The sequence below is a fragment of the Coturnix japonica genome, chromosome Z, assembly GCF_001577835.2.
Source record: "Coturnix japonica isolate 7356 chromosome Z, Coturnix japonica 2.1, whole genome shotgun sequence".
In the NCBI taxonomy this organism is placed as follows: domain Eukaryota; kingdom Metazoa; phylum Chordata; class Aves; order Galliformes; family Phasianidae; genus Coturnix; species Coturnix japonica.
Window position 1 is genome coordinate 3,610,223 of NC_029547.1, and position 19,989 is coordinate 3,630,211.

General features: G+C 37.7%; 1 protein-coding gene and 1 long non-coding RNA gene across 4 annotated transcripts in view; one reads left to right on the forward strand and one right to left on the reverse strand.

Annotated features, from left to right (window-relative positions):
* LOC107305729 lies at positions 1-13,947 on the forward strand. 2 transcript variants are annotated; one of them, XR_001551878.2, is made up of 3 exons: positions 1-206; positions 12,950-13,060; positions 13,863-13,947. It is a non-coding gene; the product is annotated as an uncharacterized LOC107305729 (long non-coding RNA). The 2 variants fall into 2 exon arrangements; XR_001551879.2 differs by having other exon boundaries at positions 197-281.
* The window catches only part of PIK3C3 (phosphatidylinositol 3-kinase catalytic subunit type 3), a 52,661-nt gene extending 37,144 nt beyond the window's left edge, over positions 1-15,517 (reverse strand). Inside the window, exons 1-9 of one of the 2 annotated variants that reach the window (XM_015848239.2) lie at positions 15,343-15,517; positions 13,576-13,764; positions 12,910-13,053; positions 10,808-10,937; positions 6,158-6,244; positions 4,658-4,753; positions 1,698-1,769; positions 1,175-1,264; positions 471-575 (exon numbers count right to left, since the gene is read on the reverse strand). In XM_015848239.2, the coding sequence (XP_015703725.1) occupies positions 471-575; positions 1,175-1,264; positions 1,698-1,769; positions 4,658-4,753; positions 6,158-6,244; positions 10,808-10,937; positions 12,910-13,053; positions 13,576-13,764; positions 15,343-15,410 (981 nt within the window). In that variant the 5' untranslated portion in view covers positions 15,411-15,517. The remainder of the gene's footprint in view (positions 1-470; positions 576-1,174; positions 1,265-1,697; positions 1,770-4,657; positions 4,754-6,157; positions 6,245-10,807; positions 10,938-12,909; positions 13,054-13,575; positions 13,765-15,342) is intronic. The other variant, XM_015848240.2, reaches the window with a different exon arrangement.
* Positions 15,518-19,989: the final 4,472 nt, after the last annotated feature.

Consider the following 19,989-nt stretch of genomic DNA (forward strand, 5'->3'; position numbering starts at 1 on the left):
CAGAAAGTCAGTTTAAAAAAACATGAGCATGCATAACAATGAAGCTAACGGAATATACTGTGATGAAACAAAGCACTGATGACATAAAAATAGGTAGCAAAAAATGTTTACAATATAGTTCTCATGTTGTCATGGTGAAACTTCTGAGTTACAAGGTTGAAGAAGCTGGCAACACATAAGCAGATAAGACTACCATCAACACCAAGGTATGCGCACAACATGCATTATTAAATCCTCAAAACAGAAGTAACATGTTTTTCGAAAAAGATAAAATAACAAAGGTAAATGCATTTCTGTTTTTTTCTTTTTTTTTTCCCCTGAATTGGACTCACCTAATTACCTGTGAGACACACTGATTTTTCTTGATTAATGACTTTGCTCAAAGTGACATTTTATTTAAATTGTCAATACATATTAATAGTGAACATACTAAAATAACTTTGAATTTAGTCTTCACATGATTGACTTACATTAAGCTGATCTCGAGTTGCTGCATTAGGCTTCAGATCATGGTCAGAAGGTCCACTTCTTAAGCTTCGAGCAAGCTTGTGATGTTTGCTTTCTACTAAGTTTTCCTAAATGCAGAGGATAAGTCAATATACATAAATACTTAAACTCTAGTGAAAACCAGTATTGAAGCCATCTAACAAAAACTCACCACTATGTTGAATAACGCATGACATTTAAAATTCATATCTAAAAACACAGCATCTTCTGGACTGTTTGTGATCATTACTGCTGTTTTACCAGATACTCCTTCAACAATGTGCTCTTTTACCCCGTAAAAGAGAGGAAGGCTGTAGGGATTTGAATTTATTTTACGCATTTATTGTACTTCATACAACATACAAACCCTATTTTGCCATTTGGTGAATTGCTGCAAAATGCAAGTGTTCCAGTCAACACACCCGTGACTTAGACAGCACGCAAACGTGCTAGCTGCTTTCTAAACATATGTAGGATGTTTGCAGCATGAAGCTTTGTATGCAACAAAAACATTCTCAAAAACTTTTCCCACTGTTAATACCATGTTAGCAACAGTAGGAGCCACAATAAGAGCCACAGTGTCAACAAGATTTCAGCAGCCAAGGCAGTTTTCAGCATTGTCAGACTTGCTCTTGCAGTGTTAGATTACACGGTGCTCAAACAGTGTTGCCAGTAGAAGCCCACTTACATTAAGGTTCCCAAAGCTGCCAATACCAGTCCCACTGAATTGGCATCCACAATAATGGAAATCTTTTCTAGAACTGTACTTAGGCACTGTCTACACGAAAAACGACATACAAGAGAGTGTAGGGAAAAAAAAAAACATTTTAACAGATGAATTGACCAAGAGTTACCTTCTTCAAAACTTCTTGCGTCTTCTTCAGCTCCTTCTTGTACAATATTCCCACCCTCTCTTCTACCAAGAGTACCCCCAAACTGCTTTCCCCCATTTCAGAAGAAAGTACATTAAGTATAGAAAGTAAGAAATTCATCATAAGCATTAAATAAGTTGCCATATATTAAATCTAGCAGAAGTAATAAAAATTTACTACAAATCACACCACAGTACTTTTCAACTAGTCAATTACGTCTTTCCCATGGGACTCTGGACTACTGCAGATAGGAATATAGATAAGCTTCCATCTCCATCTGTGAAAACCTCTCAGCAAAAATACTGTGCTACAGACTATATTACACAGAATACTGCTTACCATAGACATTTGTGGATCTGGAATCTTAACAATTTCAGAACTTGTTAAAACTGGGGATGACTCATCACCATCCTGAAAGACATTTAAAAGCTTATTTAATATTTATAATTCTAAAACTAAAGTGATGTCATTTTAGCATAGTGCTTTTCTATTAACTTTTCTATTAACATATAGCACACTATATTTAAGTGAAAAAATGATCCAACTACACCCTGCAGTTTTGATGGACTTGCAGGAGAAAAGTTGATGTTGTACTAATTACCAATAGGTAACGTCTATTTGTCTTATTCTATACTACCATTTTCTTTCAAGCAATGAAAATGGTTTTCACTGAGAATAATGTCCTTTTTTTTTTTTTTTTTTTTTTTTTTCTAAATCGCATGCTGTTGTGCAATCAACTTATTCAAAGGTTTCACTTCAAACCACCACAAGGTTACACATAATAAAGAAGAACCTTGTTGTTATTTGCATTTGGAAAAATCACACTGAACTTTGCCTAAACGGAGAATCAGAAGTGATGCTCTTGTTACTAACAGACTGCTAACCTTCCCATCAAAAATGCCATTTGTAATTAACAGAGAACATGAGAACAGTCACCACTACCTTACTCCGCTGTAATTGAAGGTTGAGTCAAGCAGAGGATGATAGAATTGAGATTCTTTAACAGTGCAGTTCTTTATAAACAGCTGAAAACAAATTTATCAACAAAACTCTGACAAGTAATCTCCACTTTGCCTATCGGTCACAGACAGGTGACAACAGAACCTAGTTTCAATATATTGGATATGTATACTATACACTGTAATTGAAGGTGTGAAAAAACTGAGAAGACAGGCACTAATTTATGTACTGTTTCCTACTGCTGCCAGAAAAAAGGTCAAGAACGTGTTGAAAAGCTACTTCATAACAACAAATTCCTACATGTAACTGCAGTTCGAGCTTTCATATATATATATGTACACACTATGCAATCAATTACTTCATTTCCAAAAAACAGATAATCTATAGTTATTTAGTTCCAGGCAATTCTAACATAATTCATAAAAAATCTGCAAAGAAACAGATGCACTTTTAAAGTCTGAGTCTTTCTTCCCTCTTGATATCTGTAAAATCGTAACAATGACTGAAAAAAAAGCCAACACATAAATAAACTGTAACAGTACATTTCTGGATGTAGAGAAAGAAACCATTTTTAGGAACATCACATTCAACTGCAAAACTAAAAAATCCAAGACAGTACAAAGCTGTATGTTAACGATGCTTATTATTTTGTACCAATGACAAGTACAGAACATCCTGATTTAGGATTTTAGCCCAGTGCAAGAACAATTGTTAGTAGTGTTTCAGTGTTTTGATTATGGTTCCACTGTGCTCTCCAAAAAATAAATAAATTCATCCATTTCCAATGACGTAAATAACTATTTTGTTTTGACAAAGTAATTTTGCCACATCTATTTTACTCTGTTTTAACATTTTCTATATTACATTTTTTTATTTTTATTTTTTAATTCTCAGAACAGAACATGCTTTTAAGTTAGTACCCCTGATCCCACTGGAATTCCAGTTTATTATTTTCTACTTTCTCTTTTCCATACAGATGCATCAGAAATTTTCTTAATTCTTATGAGTGCAAACATACTGAAAACGTTAAGAAATACTGTTTTTGTTTTGTTTTTGTTTTTTTCCAATGGATCTGCCCACAATGAACAAAACCATGGCAGTGTTGGTAATGTCTGCCAAAGCCACAACAGAATCATATACAAGGGCTTGGATTGGAAGGGACCTTTAAGATCATGTAGTTCCATGCCTCTGATATAGGCAGGGACACCCCCCTCTAGACCAGGTTGCTCACAGCCCCATCCAGGGAGGGGGCATCCACTGCCTCCCTGGGCAACCTGCTCCAGTGTATCACCACCCTCACAGTAAAGAACTTCTTCCTACTACCTGCTCTGAGTCTACTCTTTCAGTTTAAAGCTATTTCCTCTCATCCTGTCATATGCCTTTCTAAAATGTCCCTCCCCAGATCCAGGCCACTAGAGGTCCCTTCAGAGCCTTCTCCTCTGGAGGCTGAAGAGACTCAGCTCTCTCAGCCTGTGCTCATAGGGGAGATACTCCAGCCCTTGTAGCAATAGGCCAAGGCTGCTTATTAAACTCACTATCAATCTTTTGTTCCCCTAAATTTGAACTAACAATGCTGATATCACTCCTTAAGTGTCTCACTATGATCTTATGTCTTGAACTTTTTAAACATCTACTTTTAAAGATACTATTTTTCTGGATACTTCAGAATAAAAAAAACCTGAAAAGCAAGAAATTAATGACACTGAATAATTTCTCCATGTAAACTGAAAGTACACAGGGATACTGTTTTGAAAACATTACATTGGTATCTATTCCTACACATAATCTTTCTTTGCAAGAATGAGAATATAGTCACCAGCATCAGATACTACATTGGAGCTCTGTTTTGTAAACAGAAAGAAAAGATGAAAGATATTTCAATACAGAAGTTCACTTTCAAAACATCTTCAGCATTAAAGTGTAAACTTATTTGTTCATTTTCAAGGAAATGTTCACAAGCAGAGCATCTGTGCCAAGTTTTTTAATAACTTATCTTTTATAAAATTACCAACACAGGTACATCTCTTCCTGATGAGAGACAATTTTACCTACAGCTACACTGAAAGTACCACTGGATGACTGAAGGAACAATAAATCAAAAAGTTTTTAATCACTCACACTTAGAAAATCCTGTAATCTTCAACTGTTGCATGAATGATTGACTTCTGTAATCTCATTGCATCTATACCATTTGATTTGTATATACATAAACAGCTGCTACTGACAGATGCCTGCTGCTATCCTGCAGCAGAATATTTCAACTCAGTGGGAAAAAAAATTCCATTTAAGGTGCACATGCTGCTTTTTAAAGACAACCATAAAGTCTGCAAGGCACATACCTTTTCGTAGTAAACTATTCCATATTCTTTATCATCACTCTTGACGCAACGGAATTCAATCATCAGGTACATAAAATTAGAACTTCGTTTCTCCCTCTGAGAAGAGAACCACCACAGATGTGTATCATATTAAAGATAATCAATCTTCAGCATTCTCAGCACAGCAATTACTCTTTCTTCGTGTCATAACTAATTACATTATCAGTTGCCGAAACAATTATTTGGTTAATCATTTCATCACACTATGAGACTTTTGGTGACATTCTTACTTCTTCATACCCCTACTTCACAATGAACATTCAGAAGTAAATACATTACACTGTGGCTTTTATTACATCAGTGGCTCCCAATTGTGGACCTAAACATCAGCAAAAAAGCAACAAATAACAACCAGTTGGTTTCTTTTTGTTGTTTTACTTTTTTTAATACTTAAACAGAATGATGCATGTCAGTCAAAACCAAGAAGACAAAAAAAAAACAAAACATTTTAGATGAAAGAATGAAAGGAACAAATAAAACTTGGACTAAGGCTAGATTTGCTGCTCATTCACTTTCAGAAGACGATTTGCTAATATGCATATTTTTCAAACCTTTATTAAATGCTGAAAATTTCAAAATGTTGATGGGAAACAAATTATACGTAAACTTCATCATATATTTAATTTCAAAAAAGTATAACTTTTAACAGCAAGCAACTCGGGCTCATTTAATGTATCAGTATTGAGTTGGATTTGCCAACACAGGCTAAGCTGTTCTATATGTAAGGCATATGTCTAGGAGTAAAGGATGCTGAATTTTATGTACCGTAAAAGAGAGGGAGCAAAACAATACCCATTTCTAATGTAGGATGAGTTGAATTCTCAGAAAGACTAGTAAGTGGAGATATATATACGTATATATATCGAACAAAAGAACCTGAGTCCTAAAGATCTTACTGTAAGAACGACAGTCTCAGAACACAAAACAGAAAACAAAGGAAGTTTTACTGTGCAGGATGAAAATAATCAGTTATTTTACTCAGCAAGTGTTAACATCACATTCAAGTGCTGGAGTTATTCTGAGGTCTATTTTGTTTGTTATTGTATTTTAAATTCACTTAAATCTTAAAAGTGTTTTTCCTCAACACCTGAAAATAAAGCTGAGTAGGTCAAAATTCAAGGAACAGCCTGTCTGGCCAAACAAGCTTCCCATCACAATCTAAATCCTAGAATTAAGTTAGCCAAATCCATCAAAACTTGTTTGAAGCTATCACAAATTATTAATAAATACAAGTTACTTGAAGTTGACAACTAAATAGCTTTCTACTTATTAATTGTCCAAATCAAGTTTAAATTAGAAGTGTAAAGAATCGTTTTTTCGTTTATGACATGCACCATCTAATCAGTTAAGAAAAACAGGACAAGTTAGTCTCCTAAGTAAGGAGTCCATATCAGCAAAATCTAAAAAAACAAACAAAAAAACCACCAAAAAAAAGTGCAACTCTGATATAAAATGACCTACCTCATTGATCATTTCTATTTCTCTAAAGGTCAGTCTGTCCAGCCAGTCCACTTTCACCATGTGACCTTGTCTATGAGATTTTGTGAGCTGCATAGAAGAACACAACACTATTAAATTGTTGGCAGTAACAAAAAGAATATCAATTTTGCAGAGGTATTAATACATGAAATGCCTGTGCATACAGTAGATCTCTGTGATCACCTAAGCAGTGACATAATGCTTCTAATGTCTCAAAAATCATAGCAAAGACAAAAGCACATTACAAGCATGAGATCTTTAAACACATTAAACATTAAAAAGTAGGAACCTGTTTTTTAAGCAGTAACATAACAAAAACATTGTTTTCCTGAGTTACTAGTTTTCATATAGTATAATTTACCAAATCAAACAAAACAAAGCTATTTCATTCCAAACAAAATGAATCATGTCTTTGTTAGTTTCACAAAAGCAAGTTCATAAACTGAGATTTATATATAAAGGTCAGTGAAGTTACAGAGTTTGTTTTCCCCTTCTTTTTAGAAGATCTGAAACCAGTATCCCAGAAAGTCTAGTAAGAAGGGGGAAGGGAGAAGTCTGTTTAGTTGCTATTTCCTGAGGTACAAGGAAGCTGCCACTCTACCCAGCTATTCATAAACACTCCACTTCTTTGTCTCTCCAAAAACATTCTCACCCGCCAAAATCTTCTACTCAGAACAGAGTTGGAAGAACTCTGGAAATTGTACAGTCTCAAAGCAGGTTAACTGACTGCAGGCTGCACAAGACATTGTTCAGTCAGTTTATGAGCATCAACAATGACAAATTTCACCATGTCCTTCATCAATCTGTTCCAGTTTTTTTCATCATCGCAGCAAAAAAAGTTTCTCATATATTTAAAATGGAATTTCCTGTGTTTCAACTTGTACCCAGAAGCTTGGCTTTGCCTCTGCTTCCTCCTGTAAGGGATTTGTACGTACCAATTGCTTGTGCCTTGTCTTCTCTAAACAACTGTAGTTCCTAAGCCTTCCTTGAATGACAGAGGCTCGAAGCTCCAAGTTATCTATGCAGCCCTTCTCTGTACTCACCCCAGTATGGTCATCTCTTTTTCTCACTGGAAGGCCATCACTGGACTCTGCATTTCAGATACATCTAATCAGTGCCACAATCCCTTCACCTGCTACCACTTCTGCCTAATACAGTCCAGGACATTGCTGCTTCCCTGCTTTGCTGCAAAGGCAGAAGACCATGCAAAACATTTTCGAAGCCTCTTCAAAATTCCTTTACAGCATGCATCAACTAATACAAATTCAATTAGATAACCACAGGCCTATTTCTCCAGCCCGATGTACCTCTGAACAGTGGTTCAACTACCCAGTCTATCAGCTGCTTGGGAGTTTTGTATTACCTCCAAATCCGCAGAAGATGCACTCAGCCACACCACCAACGTCATCAAGGACATGTTAAAAAGCACTGGGACCAGCACTGGTCTCTATAGTATATTGTTGATGTCTGGCATCATGTTGCTTCATGCTGCTACTGTTAAACCCCTACTCCTGACATTTCTGCCAGCTTTCCTTCCTCATTACTATGTATCTATTATCTGTATCTATTTAGTTTCTAATGCAATAATTTGTTACAGAAGAATGTATCAAAATACTTGTTAAAGTCAAGACATCCACAGCTCTCCACTTTTTCAGGAAAGCAGTAATTATACTTTCCTTAAAAGCCAATGAAGCTCATAGAACCACTGAAAAAACAGAACTCTCAGGAGGTTATTCACTCAGTCCATTTCTCCTGCTCCAGAAGGGGTTCACCTTGATTCTTGACAGTATGATGTCAATGTGTACCAGAACTGTACTCAAAGTTTGCCTTTGATTTATAGATACATTTCAGAACATATTTCATAGAATTTCATAATATATGCAAACGAAATCATTTGAGGCAGGCTGAATATCATCATTTAGGACTTTTAGAAAGTCATTATCTAGCTCACAAAAAAGTTCTACTCATCCTCAATTACAGAAGAAGCTCCTTACAGTCACAAATCCCTTACTGCAACCACTCCTAAATAACATTCATTTTTTATCCCTTAACTAACAAAAGAACTCTTCTTATCCAACGTAGCCCCATGTTTATCACCCTATACCAGCACTTCTGAATATCACATATTCACATCCAGCACTCACGTTGGTTTATGACAGCACTTGACAAAACCTTCGTTAAAAAGATCCAAATAAGTAATTTAAATACCTTTGTCAAGTTTTAGTTTCACTGCACTAAGAAAAAAAAGTAATTCTGTACATTTTACTAGAAAAGTATTAGTCTCAAATCTCCACAGAATTCTCTTTCAACAAGAAAAAAAGTCAAAACACTACAGAGCTATGCCAGAAAGCAAGACTCTGAAAATCTGTAGGTTAATATATACTTTCAATCTTTTGCTACTAAATAAGATGTACCCCTTTAAATGCTATCTCACTGTCATAATTAAATACTTTATTTCAGCCAGCAGAAGGAGTAAAGGAAATTCATGGATCAAAAAGAAGTTCCTTTTGTTTATGTGGAATAAAATAATCCATCACATATGAAAGATTAATTTCCTGTAATAACAAATGCCACCCACAGATATATACAAAACTCAGAAGGATGTCAAGAAGAAGGAAAAAGAAGTTACCTTCTAGATAAACGTCCTTAACAAAGCTCTTCTCTGAAGTTATTTACTACTATCTGTAAGACCAATTTAGCATCTGGTATCAGACGTTAAAAAGTACCATGACAGAGTTACAAATCATAAGTCTTTCCAATAGATAAACATGAAAAACCACCCCCAAAAAGTAATCAAGAGCAAAAAAGCTCATGCAATCTCATCTTGCATTTAATTTGTCCTACTATTCTTAAGTATATTTAATATACCTTATTACACAGCATCAACAGCTGGCATTCAGAAACTGATGAACAAGTGAAAGAAAAAACTGAAACAGATTATATTAAAACAACAACTTTTTAGGAACAACACATCACAAGCATCTCATCTGCTATGGAAAACAGCTGTGAAAATGAAAACTCTTGCAGACAGTACCAAGAAACTTTGTTCAATCTGTGAGCATGTATGGATAAAATACTTTTTAAAAGGGACAAAATTCCACTGAAAACAACAGTTTCTGAATCTTTTCGCAATTACTATCTTCAAAAAACAGCTTACAGAAGTGGCGATAGCCATTAATTAGAATTCTCATCTGTGAAAGGAGAATTCTGTCATCCTCCTTGAAGGCTTTAGGCCCTCAACTCCCAGCTGCCAAAAAAACAAGCTAAAACAGACACATGTATTTTGGAGACTGAAGTACTTATGTTTCTTGAGCTAGGGAGCAGGAAAGAGTGAAGCACTGGTATGGTATGGTCACTTATGCACAACAAACTAACATGAAAATTAAGACCTACACCAATATCTTTCCCACTACCTACATCACATATCCATGTAATAAACTACAAGTCCTGATCTGTAGGGCCTGTCTACAAAGCCTCTTTCCCCTAGAGGAGTTTTATTCAACTACCACAAGAAATTAGGCTTGCAGAAAGCTTTGCACAGATACATTTAAGCAGCAAAAGAATATACAATCACACTAACACAAGAGAAACTTAAGTTTGTGCCTGCGGAGTGTATCAAAACCTTAAGATCTTCTCCTACCCTTACTCTTTTCAAACACAAACCTACAGTGTTTCTTTTGTTTAGAATGTTATTTGAAACACAAGTTATTAGTTTGAACTCTCAACAAAAATAATTATTTAGTTACACAAGTACGCTACTTCTGTATCTTCCTCAAAAAGCTGCTCCTTTGCATCAAAAGGTTCTTGTGGTTCAAAGGCATCCTTGAATGTTTATAGCAACCTACTTCCTACAAGTCTTGGAAGTATTTATAATGAGTCTTGTATTATAAATTCAAGGTGATATAGACTAAAATAGACCATAAATGCAAGTTAGTTTATTGCTATTATAAATCTCTACAAGAAGAACGGACATATTTATGGCACCGGATCTCTTTCATTCAGAGCTTTAAAAAAGCTGACGATGAAAACCAGGGAACCAAAATTAAGATGAAAGCAGGCTGATAAAGAGGAGTTGAGACATCTCAGAAGCTTAGTATAAGCTCATCAGAAGAGCATGATCACCTACTTCAGCAGTTCAACAACATCTACTGAATTCCAGGAGTAGTTTTCACAGCAAAAATACAATCTGCCAACAAGCTAGTAGGAGAAAATATTTATATGGACAGCTACATGTGATCTAAAGTTAAAGCAAATCGGTTTAATTTTTGGTAGATCTACTAAAACTCTAATGCATGAAATGAACCATGTAAGAGTTTTGGCTCCAAGCATCAAGTTACACTGTAATTTTCATTATTTATAAAGAATTAGGATTTTAAGCTGCTATAACAGAACGTCAGATTTAATAAAAGTTTCTTACACCACTATAGGTATTTATGTCCTATATCAAGGAATATACATTTGGCAAATGAGTTTGTTTCCTTGAGTAAATTCTCTGACTTACCAAGGCAATTAAAGGCAGTTAATTTTCATGGGAAAAAACACCACAGAAAGCTTGTTTTCATTAAAGCCCCACTTCACTTCAATGACAGTGCAAGCTTCCCATGAACATCTTAAAGGTTGGTATTCCATTACCTTTGCCAAGCGGCTCATTTGATCTTCAGAGACTGTGCTGCTGGTTCTCCCAGGAGTTCTGGTGGGTTCCGAGCCATCAGCTTCTACATTGGGCCAGACTTTCAAATCATGCATTCCTTGACGAAACATACTGTAGGGAAAAATGCAGTATTGTTTCAGCAAACTGAAATCAGGAATCAAAGCAGCTGCAAGAAAATGAAAAAGTTTCTCTTGCCAAACTTACAAACATACATTGCCATTCACAACATAACTGAACTGTAGAAGTGTCTAGAGCCTTATGCCCTCTCTGGCCTTCATTTTTACTAGCACACGGGGTTTAAAAGAAACAAATCTGAGATAACTTACTTGGCAAATGGAAGAAAAATGGATAATTCCCAAAGTCAATGGGGTGGCACAAACGTGAACTGAGGAAAGAGCTTGACCTTCACACTTTCTTATTATTTGTAATGAAGCAGAAAAAATTCCTCTTGACTTGCAAATTACAGTATTGACTTTAGATCTGCCTGACAAAAAATTTAACTACAAAACGGTGTAAGTTTCATGTGAAGGTCAACTGATAAAAAGCAGCTTTCTCAGCCGAAAAAAAACCCCACAAGTCTCACCTTACCATTTTCTCCATCTATGCCTGAAATTGAATTGGTAATTGCTCACTGTGCAGTGAGCAGAACTTTGCAACAAAACTCACTACACCTCTCTACTGCAGACCCTTGTGTCCCTTGCATATTTTCATTCATCCATCTGTAAAAAAGCTGCAGGAAATCAAATGCATTATTTCTGCAAATAAGAGGGGATCAACCAAGAACTTTGGGCAAATACAACCAGAAGGAACACTCAGAAGTCACACAACTAAGAATAAAAGACACTAACTATAGAAGGGTCAACTAAACTTAAAATCAGATAGTTTTGTAGAAAGTATGGTACTACCCTGCAAGTAGATTATCAGTTTACAAACCAATAGAAAAATCTGAAATACTTATTTCTGACTGAACCCCTCCCCAAAACACTAGAAATAAAAGCAAATATTGTCCAATACAATTTTCTAATCTAAGACAACATCCATCTCTTTGTCAAAGCAAGATCTTTAATGACAGAAAATTAACCTCTCTTTACAGATATCTTCCACGTTCAGTATCACTAAGACAAACTTCCGAAAGCTAACCTAAGCTTAGCCTGGCTCAGCTTAGCCTTATTATTCCACATTCACTGACAAAGGGATTTTCACCATTTTTAAACACTGCCTACATACTAGAAAAAATATTCTCATGGTCTTTTCTTCAGCCCCACTTATACTTACTTCTCCTCCACTACACCTATTTGCTAGACATTCAATGCCTACTCCCCTGGACTCTCAATTGTGAGAAACTTATCTGAAATTACTTGTATAGAACTGGACACATCCCAGAGGAGCAGAAAAGTAGCTCTGGGACACATCTCAAATGAGCAGCAGGATATAGTATTGTCCCTGATGTATATACTTGGAGACTGTTTGGATATTCACAGTTTTTTGAATATTTGAACTCATGCAAAATTTAAGATACACTCTAAAACCTAAATCACTTCATCAGGTTTCGTGGGTAGGTCCTCCCTCTTCTGGATTTGACTACAATCACATAGAGTGTACAGTTATACAGAGTATCACTACCTCATACTTAAACTGTATCCTGTGTTTTTTTTCAGTCTCCTTTTTACTTGGTTAAGATCCTTTCATGCATTGCCACCTTCCAGTTAACTTGTAATTCTTCCCAGCTCCCTGTTACCTACTGTAATTTACTGATTCCACTCTCTACTGGATCAGACAGATTATTAATCCTAAAGATTTCTTGTTCCTTGAATTACCCTTTAATCCTTATGGATAATGCTGTCTTAAGGGTCCAACTGCAAGTTAGCTTAAATAAACTGACACTGGAATTCATACATTACAAAAGTAAAGAAGAAAGTTATTTCAGAATTTGCTATGTAAAAATGTAAGCTTATATTACAAAACAAAACAAAAACAACAACAAAAAAACCCTGTGGTTTGATTTCCTCTATGTACATCCTATTGAACTTTACGATTCACAAGTGAGTTTCATGTCAGCATCACAAAAGAAAAAGCAGTATACCCATATTTCCCAAAGAGTGAGACTGTTGTTCCTCCAACAGGAACTGCTTTACCAGGCCCATACACATCCCAAATGGTTAGAGCCACCTGAGCATTGCGAGGCAAGTCTGGATACTTCACAGGCAGTTTCAGCCACTCATTCCAGCTGCAAGGTAATACTTTATATTAGTCATGAAACCTCAGAATTCAAGTTACCCTATAGTAGTTTACAGAATCTAAGTTCTCCTTAAATTATGCACTTTGAAGGGCACATTAACTATCTACCTATGGGCTTTAATTATTCAAACATTTAAGTGCTGCTTTGAGTCATTACATGAACGTACAATTAAAAGGCCAGCAAAAGAAAAAAAATCACTGTCCAGTACACAGCAAAAAAAAGAGTGCTGTTTTAGGCTGTGAAAATTACTTAAATACCGAGCCATGCGCAAAAATACAAATAATTGCATTATTACTTAATCTGTACACAGAAAGACTGGTATTGTGCTTGACAGGGAAAAACTTAACTACACAGAGACTCACAGAAACATAAGCTACTTGAATAAAACAACAGAAAAGATGCTATAGGAGTTTTTGTTTTTTTTATGCAAACAAAAAACAAACAAAATTACTTCTTTAACTAAAAGCCTCAATAGCTAACAGATAAATTGAATAAAAGGCAGTGACTTACTTCCACCTAGTGCTAAACGCTTTGTAGGAAGTTCTAACTGGAAGAGCAAGAGGCTTCCCTTCTGCAAACACCTGACAAGTTACATACAAGTCAGAGCAAGTCTCTTGATACAGTCCTGAGAACTTCAGCATTGGGTCTTCCAAGAGAGCTTTGTAACTCTTCTGTTCTCTTTTCCCTTCCAGACTTCCTCTGCATTAAGAAAAAAAAAAAAAAAAAAAAGGAGAGAGAGAGAAAAGTTGATTTTTTTAATCCACACTGAGAATTTTATTTCCATTTCTTATATTTAGACAACATGGAACGCAGATACCTCTGTTGTGAATAACCAGCAAGCAGTGAAATCCAAACATCCAAAATAAATTCTATATTTGAAAAGAATAACAGAACTCACTGAAATACTGATCCAGGGGCAAAAGAGAAGCAGGAAATGGAAGAATTACTCACTTGAGAAAACTTCGAGTAAAACTTGTAGATTCATAGAATGCATCAAATAAGGTACGCTAAACAAGGCAACAGTGAGATGATACACACTGCAATCTTAATTAAAAGAAATACCAACTATAAACATTAAAGCATTAGCATAAACTTGCCTGAAAAAGGAAAATAAAGAAAAAAAGATGAGTCTTATTTTAGAACTGTGTGAAATCTGAAGTGTATAATTGGCTTTGGATGCCAAAAATCAAAATATTCGAACCAAACTTGATTAAAGCCCTGTAATAATGTGTAGAATTCTAGTGCCAGATTTAATAGGCCTTAGAGATACAGTGGTGAAAGACAAACCTGCACATATTTCAGAGGTCTTTTCCAACCCTAATGATTCTGTGATACTGCAATGTTAAATGCTTGACATATAAAAACAAAAAAAGAATCACAGCATTTGTGCAGACAGGAATGATGCACCTTTCAGCAAACAAGAATCTTTCAGAAATAGGAAAAAGGGGTTTCTTGCAAGAAAGAAGCACAGCACATTCTAGGAAGATACAAACTGAACTTAAAAAACCTGTACTTTTGTTTGTATTTTTGGTATGTTAGCAAAGAGGTCAGACACATACTTGAATTTACTTGCTATACTCTACTCAGATAAAACATAAATAAGCCCGTTATTAGGCTTCCCTTAGTTACTTTTGAAAATCAGTGCAACATACCTCAATGTAGCTACATTAGCTATAAATTTTAGGACAAATCACATCCATCCCACATGAATTTATATTGTGATGTGACAGGGAAAAAAGGAAATAAAAACTTCAAAAAATATGAACCAGCAAATACATCAGCATGTGCAAACGTGAGGCTGAACAGAGTGCCTGACCTTCCCCAAAACACAATTATGTGCTGCAGCAGATGGGCCTGCCTGGGAAGATCCTATGAGCAACATGCATGCAAGCAAGTGGGAAGAAGCACCTTCAGCTTCTCTCTATCCTGAGATAAGAGCTAAGAAGAAAGCTGTGCTACCAGCGGCTGAATTAAGACATTAAGGCTGAAGTGAATTAACCTGTGCCTTACAGCACGACAGGACGTAAGGACACGGATCTGTCAGCACTCAGAGCAGCCTGCAGCAGGCCCCGGCCCCTCCGTCCGGCTCCAGGACCCCGCGGAGCTCCAGGCGCGGCGTCACATCGACCCCCAGCTCACACAGACTCGAGCGGGCGGCCCAGCCACCTCCAACACAGCGGGGACCCGGCTCCTTCCCGCATACAACCACCCCGCACACACCCCCGGCCATCCGGAGCGGAGCAGGGGAGCACTGAAACCCCCGCCCCTCTCACTCACATCTTCAGCTGCACGTTCATGTCCAGGTCGCAGCTATACACATAATACAGCTTCTCGGTCTCGCCCATGACGACCACAAACGCGGTGCCCCCGCCCCTCAGCGACACCCGCACCGCAACACCCCGCGGGGCAGATGACGAGCCCGCCGCTTGGGCCCCCCCTGCTTCCGCGCATGCGCCCGAGCCGCCATTTTGCTTAAGGGAGGAAAGAGAAGGGATACATCCACCCTACCCTACACCAAAATGGCCGCCGACATGACGCTAACCTGGAGGCGGTCCCAAGATGGCTGCGCCCATGGTCCTCTCAACAGCATGGCGGCCCCCGTGTGTACGGCACTCAAGATGGCCGCTTCCATAGGAGGGAAGGCAAGATGGCTGCTTGCTGTCTGCGAGATGGCTACCTGTCCCACTTCTGAAGCTATATCCCTGAGGGAATCCCGTGCAGTTTTCCAGCAGGAGTCCCTGTTTACACAGAATCACAGAATTATCAAGGTTGGAAAAGACCTAGAAGATCATCTAGTCCAACCATTACCAATACTTCCAAGCTAAATCATATTCCTCAGCACAACATCCAAGCGTTTCTTGAACACTCCCGTGGTCGGTGACTCCACCACCTCCCTGGGCAGTTCCTGGACAGTTATTAGTTTAGTTCCTGGAAAGTTATTTACATAAAAATTCAGCTTGCCAGAAGAAATATAAATAAACTTATCACTCTGCTTAGTTCTGGGGGAATACTAAACCTAAGCATTAAAAAAGACCTGCAAAAATTTAAAAGATGCATCAATTTCATAATTTTAAAGCTAAGCAATTGGTCAATTCTGTGTGTGTGCAAACTAAAAGTATTCAGACATCCACATATCCTTACCATATGATTTTATCTCAGGAAGAATTTGATCCATTTTCAATTTAACCTCATTAGTACTATCGGTTAAGTAATCTCACCATCGATTTCACCACTACAGAGATATTTTTAGGTCACTGTTCAGGTTTTGTTGCTTTCAAAAAAAAAAATATATATATATATATATATATATATATATATATATATATATATATATATAAAAGACCTCTGGAACAGGCATTCATTTAAAAAAAAGAGTTTTAATAAAAAAAAAAAAGAGTTTTTGAAGTGGTGTATTTCTCAGTTTTCTCAGATCCTGTTGTGTATAAGTAGATAAGTGAACTACGTCTGTTTGATGGAAGAAAAGGGGGAAAAAAAAAATGTTTAGGAATGATGTTACCTACAAGCCTGTGAAGTCAGGTAGCGTGTGTGGCTTACATCTACCATATATGTACCTGGCCCATGCAGACTGGATCCTCTGTATCTCAACTGTAACAGCATGTATCCTCCTCCAGGCTTCAGGGACTGCTCTTCTGGCCAATTTTAAGGGATCCCTGATACTGCCATAGGGTCCTGCAGGGTGCCTCACATGGGCTGATATCTCAGACTTGTCTCCATAGAGGGTGGCCATAGCTCCTCTGGCTGCCCCAGCCTGTCCTGCCTGATGGCTGAGTGGTTGGACAGGCCTTGGCTTTCTGCCATAGCACTGTGCAAACTTTCTGTTGGAAGAACTGTAGCAAAGTATGTAAAATAACAAGAGTGACATTCTTCATTGCTTTGCTCATGCATTAAAATGTTCCTCAACCCTTTTCTGTTTCTCAGCCTGATGGTTTGTCAAGTCCCTGAGGCATGTTGAGGTGAAGCATCAAGAAAATATGGGGAACAGTAGAGAGCACTGCTGCTAACATGATTCTCTTTAGAGGGGATGGTTCTATTTCCTTGTTTTGAAGCAAAAGTGTCACTTGCAGTCCATATTCTATCAATAGCCATAGATAAATATGTCATCTCTCAGGCCTAGTAAGAAATGCATTCCAACTGTGAGGGAAAATCATGCTTCTATATATACCATCCATCTTCTACTACTAGGACTACTATGATAAGCATGGCGACTGATCAGTTCAGATTTTCAGCCAGGTCTCACATTCTTGGCAAAGACTTTTATCAAAGTTCCTAAATTTATCTATGTTTTCAGTCTTACTTTGTTTTGTCCTTTCTAAATGTGGACATCTGTCCACTAGAAACCAAACTGAGACAACTAAAAGCTGTACATAAACCTTTATACATCTGTCAGATAGTAATGACTTTCAGTCACTAATGAACTGGAACAAAATTGAACAGGCAACAGCCTTTTTCCCTCTAGTAATATCCTGAGAAAGACTTTACATACTGAATATGTATGTGACAGAGTTTTTTTCTGTTCAGATACCACTATGATGGACAGGTCTGCAGATACACAGTGGGGTAGTGGCTATCATAACAGTTATCAGATATCCTTTAAAAACTGGTAAGAATGGGGTTTAAGAAAAGAACATATCTTTCTTTTCCTTAAACATATGCTTTACATTTATTTATAGATGCATTAAAATGTCAGTGATTCATATACTGTAGATAATGAGTAATTGTGAGAATCTGTGCAGAAACATAGTTATGTGTTAAATATATATATATATATATATATATATATATAAGTATGTATGTATGTATAATTCTGAATTAAATTCAAATTTAGGAGTGTCATTCTGGACCCTTCTCACAATTCTAGCCTTGGGATAAAAGTATGCCTGTAATGTACTCAGGGAACATGTAGAGCAGACAGCAGCTGCCCAACTTATAACAGACGCTGTCTGGACAGTAAGCTTATATGTACCTTTGTAGATAGCTGAGGCTTTTACAAACATGGTTCTGTGGATTGTCATCTACATAGCACAAAGCCAGATATAAAGCTCTTTGTGCACCAATAGGTTACATTTATGAAATGATATTCTACTTAAAGTGGTTATCTTTCCAGATGACTATACATCATTCCATAATTTAAGACTATTAGATTTAGGTTGGAGTTTTTTGAAGAAGTTATCTACCCTTACAGCCCTCAATCACTAAAAATTGTGCTGGCCCTGATCAGTGACACTGCCACTGAACAACTTTTCCAAATCTTCTTTTCTCAGCTTTCTGCCCAAGCACAACAGCACCATTCCTTGTGCTTAGAGAAACACTGGACTTACAATATTCTTTGCAAGTTCAGTTCTGTCATTTACTACTGCCAACCTCAACTGTTCAAATCTGTCACTTCAAGTTCCATTTTACAAGCAAAACAGTGTTTTGTCTCCACTGAGTTAATGAGAATGATGTTCCAGAACTCTCCTGGTTTGAAAACTTTTTTTTTTCCTTCCCATCCATGTGCCCAATCCATGTGCCCAATCCAGACTGGAGCTGCATTTCTACAATCTTCAGTAGCCAAAACCTCACGGTATTTATAGAATCATAGAATCACCAAGGTTGGAAAATACCTAGAAGATCATCCAGTCCAACTGTTCAGCTATTACCAATAGCTCTCCTGAACCATGTCCCTCAACACAACACCCAGTTGTTGCTTGAACACCTCCAGGGTCAGTGTCTCCACCACCTCCCTGGGCAGCCCATTCCAATGCCTGACCTCAATTAGGAAGTATTACTTCTCAATTTCTGAGAAGTAATACTTCCTATTGTCCAGCCTGAATCTCCCCTGCCACAGCTTGAAACTATTTCCTCTTGTCCTAAATTGCAAAAGCTTTGCTTATGGAACGTGTCCATTACCCTTTCTTTCTATTACTACTGATGTAAATATGGTATAGAAGATAGCCGTTCTGCTTGACCATAGGAATCAGAGTACTCTAAGGTATAGAATTATAGAATCATAGAATCATAGAATTACCCAGGTTGAAAAGACATCAAAGATCCCCAAGTCAAACTACAGACTAACCATAGTACCCTAACTCTAACAACCCTCTGCTAAATCATATCTCGGAGCACCACATCCAAACGGCTCTCAAACACATCCAGGGACGGTGACTCAACTACATCCCTGGGGAGCCTATTGCAGTGCCTAACTACCCTTTCTGTAAAGAAGTGTTTCCTAACATTCAACCTAAGCTTACCCTGTCCCAACTAGAGGCCATTTCCCCTCATCCTGTCATGTGTCACTAGTGAGAAGAGACTTGCCCCACTCTCACTGTAAGGACCCTTCAGATAGTGGAAGAGAGCAATAAAGTCTCCCCTCAGCCTCCTTTTCCCCAGGCTAAACAACCCCAGCTCCCTCAGCCTCTCCTCATAGGGCTGATTCTCCAAGCCCTTCATGAGCCTCGTTGCCCTTCTCTGGACCTGCTCCAGTACCTCCATGTCTTTTTTGTACTGAGGTGCCCAAAACTGAACACAGTACTTGAGGTCAGGCCTTACCAATGCCGAGTACAGGGGCAGGATGACTTCCCTAGTCCTGCTCACCACACCATTCCTGATACAAGACAGGATGCCATTGGCCTTTTTGGCCACCTGTGCACACTGCTGGCTCATATTCAGCCAACCGTCCATCAGCACACCAAGGTCCCTTTCCATCTGGCAGCTTTGCAGCCACACCTCCACACGTTCAGGGTTGTCTGGGGTTGTTGTGACCAAAATGCAGGACCCAACACTTGGTTCTATTGAAACTCATGCCGTTAACCTTGGCCCATCAATCCAGTCTATCCAGATCCCTGTGTAGTGCTCTTCTCTCCTCAGGCAGATCAACACTCCCTCCCAGCTTAGTGTCGTCTGTGAACTTACTGAGGGTGCCCT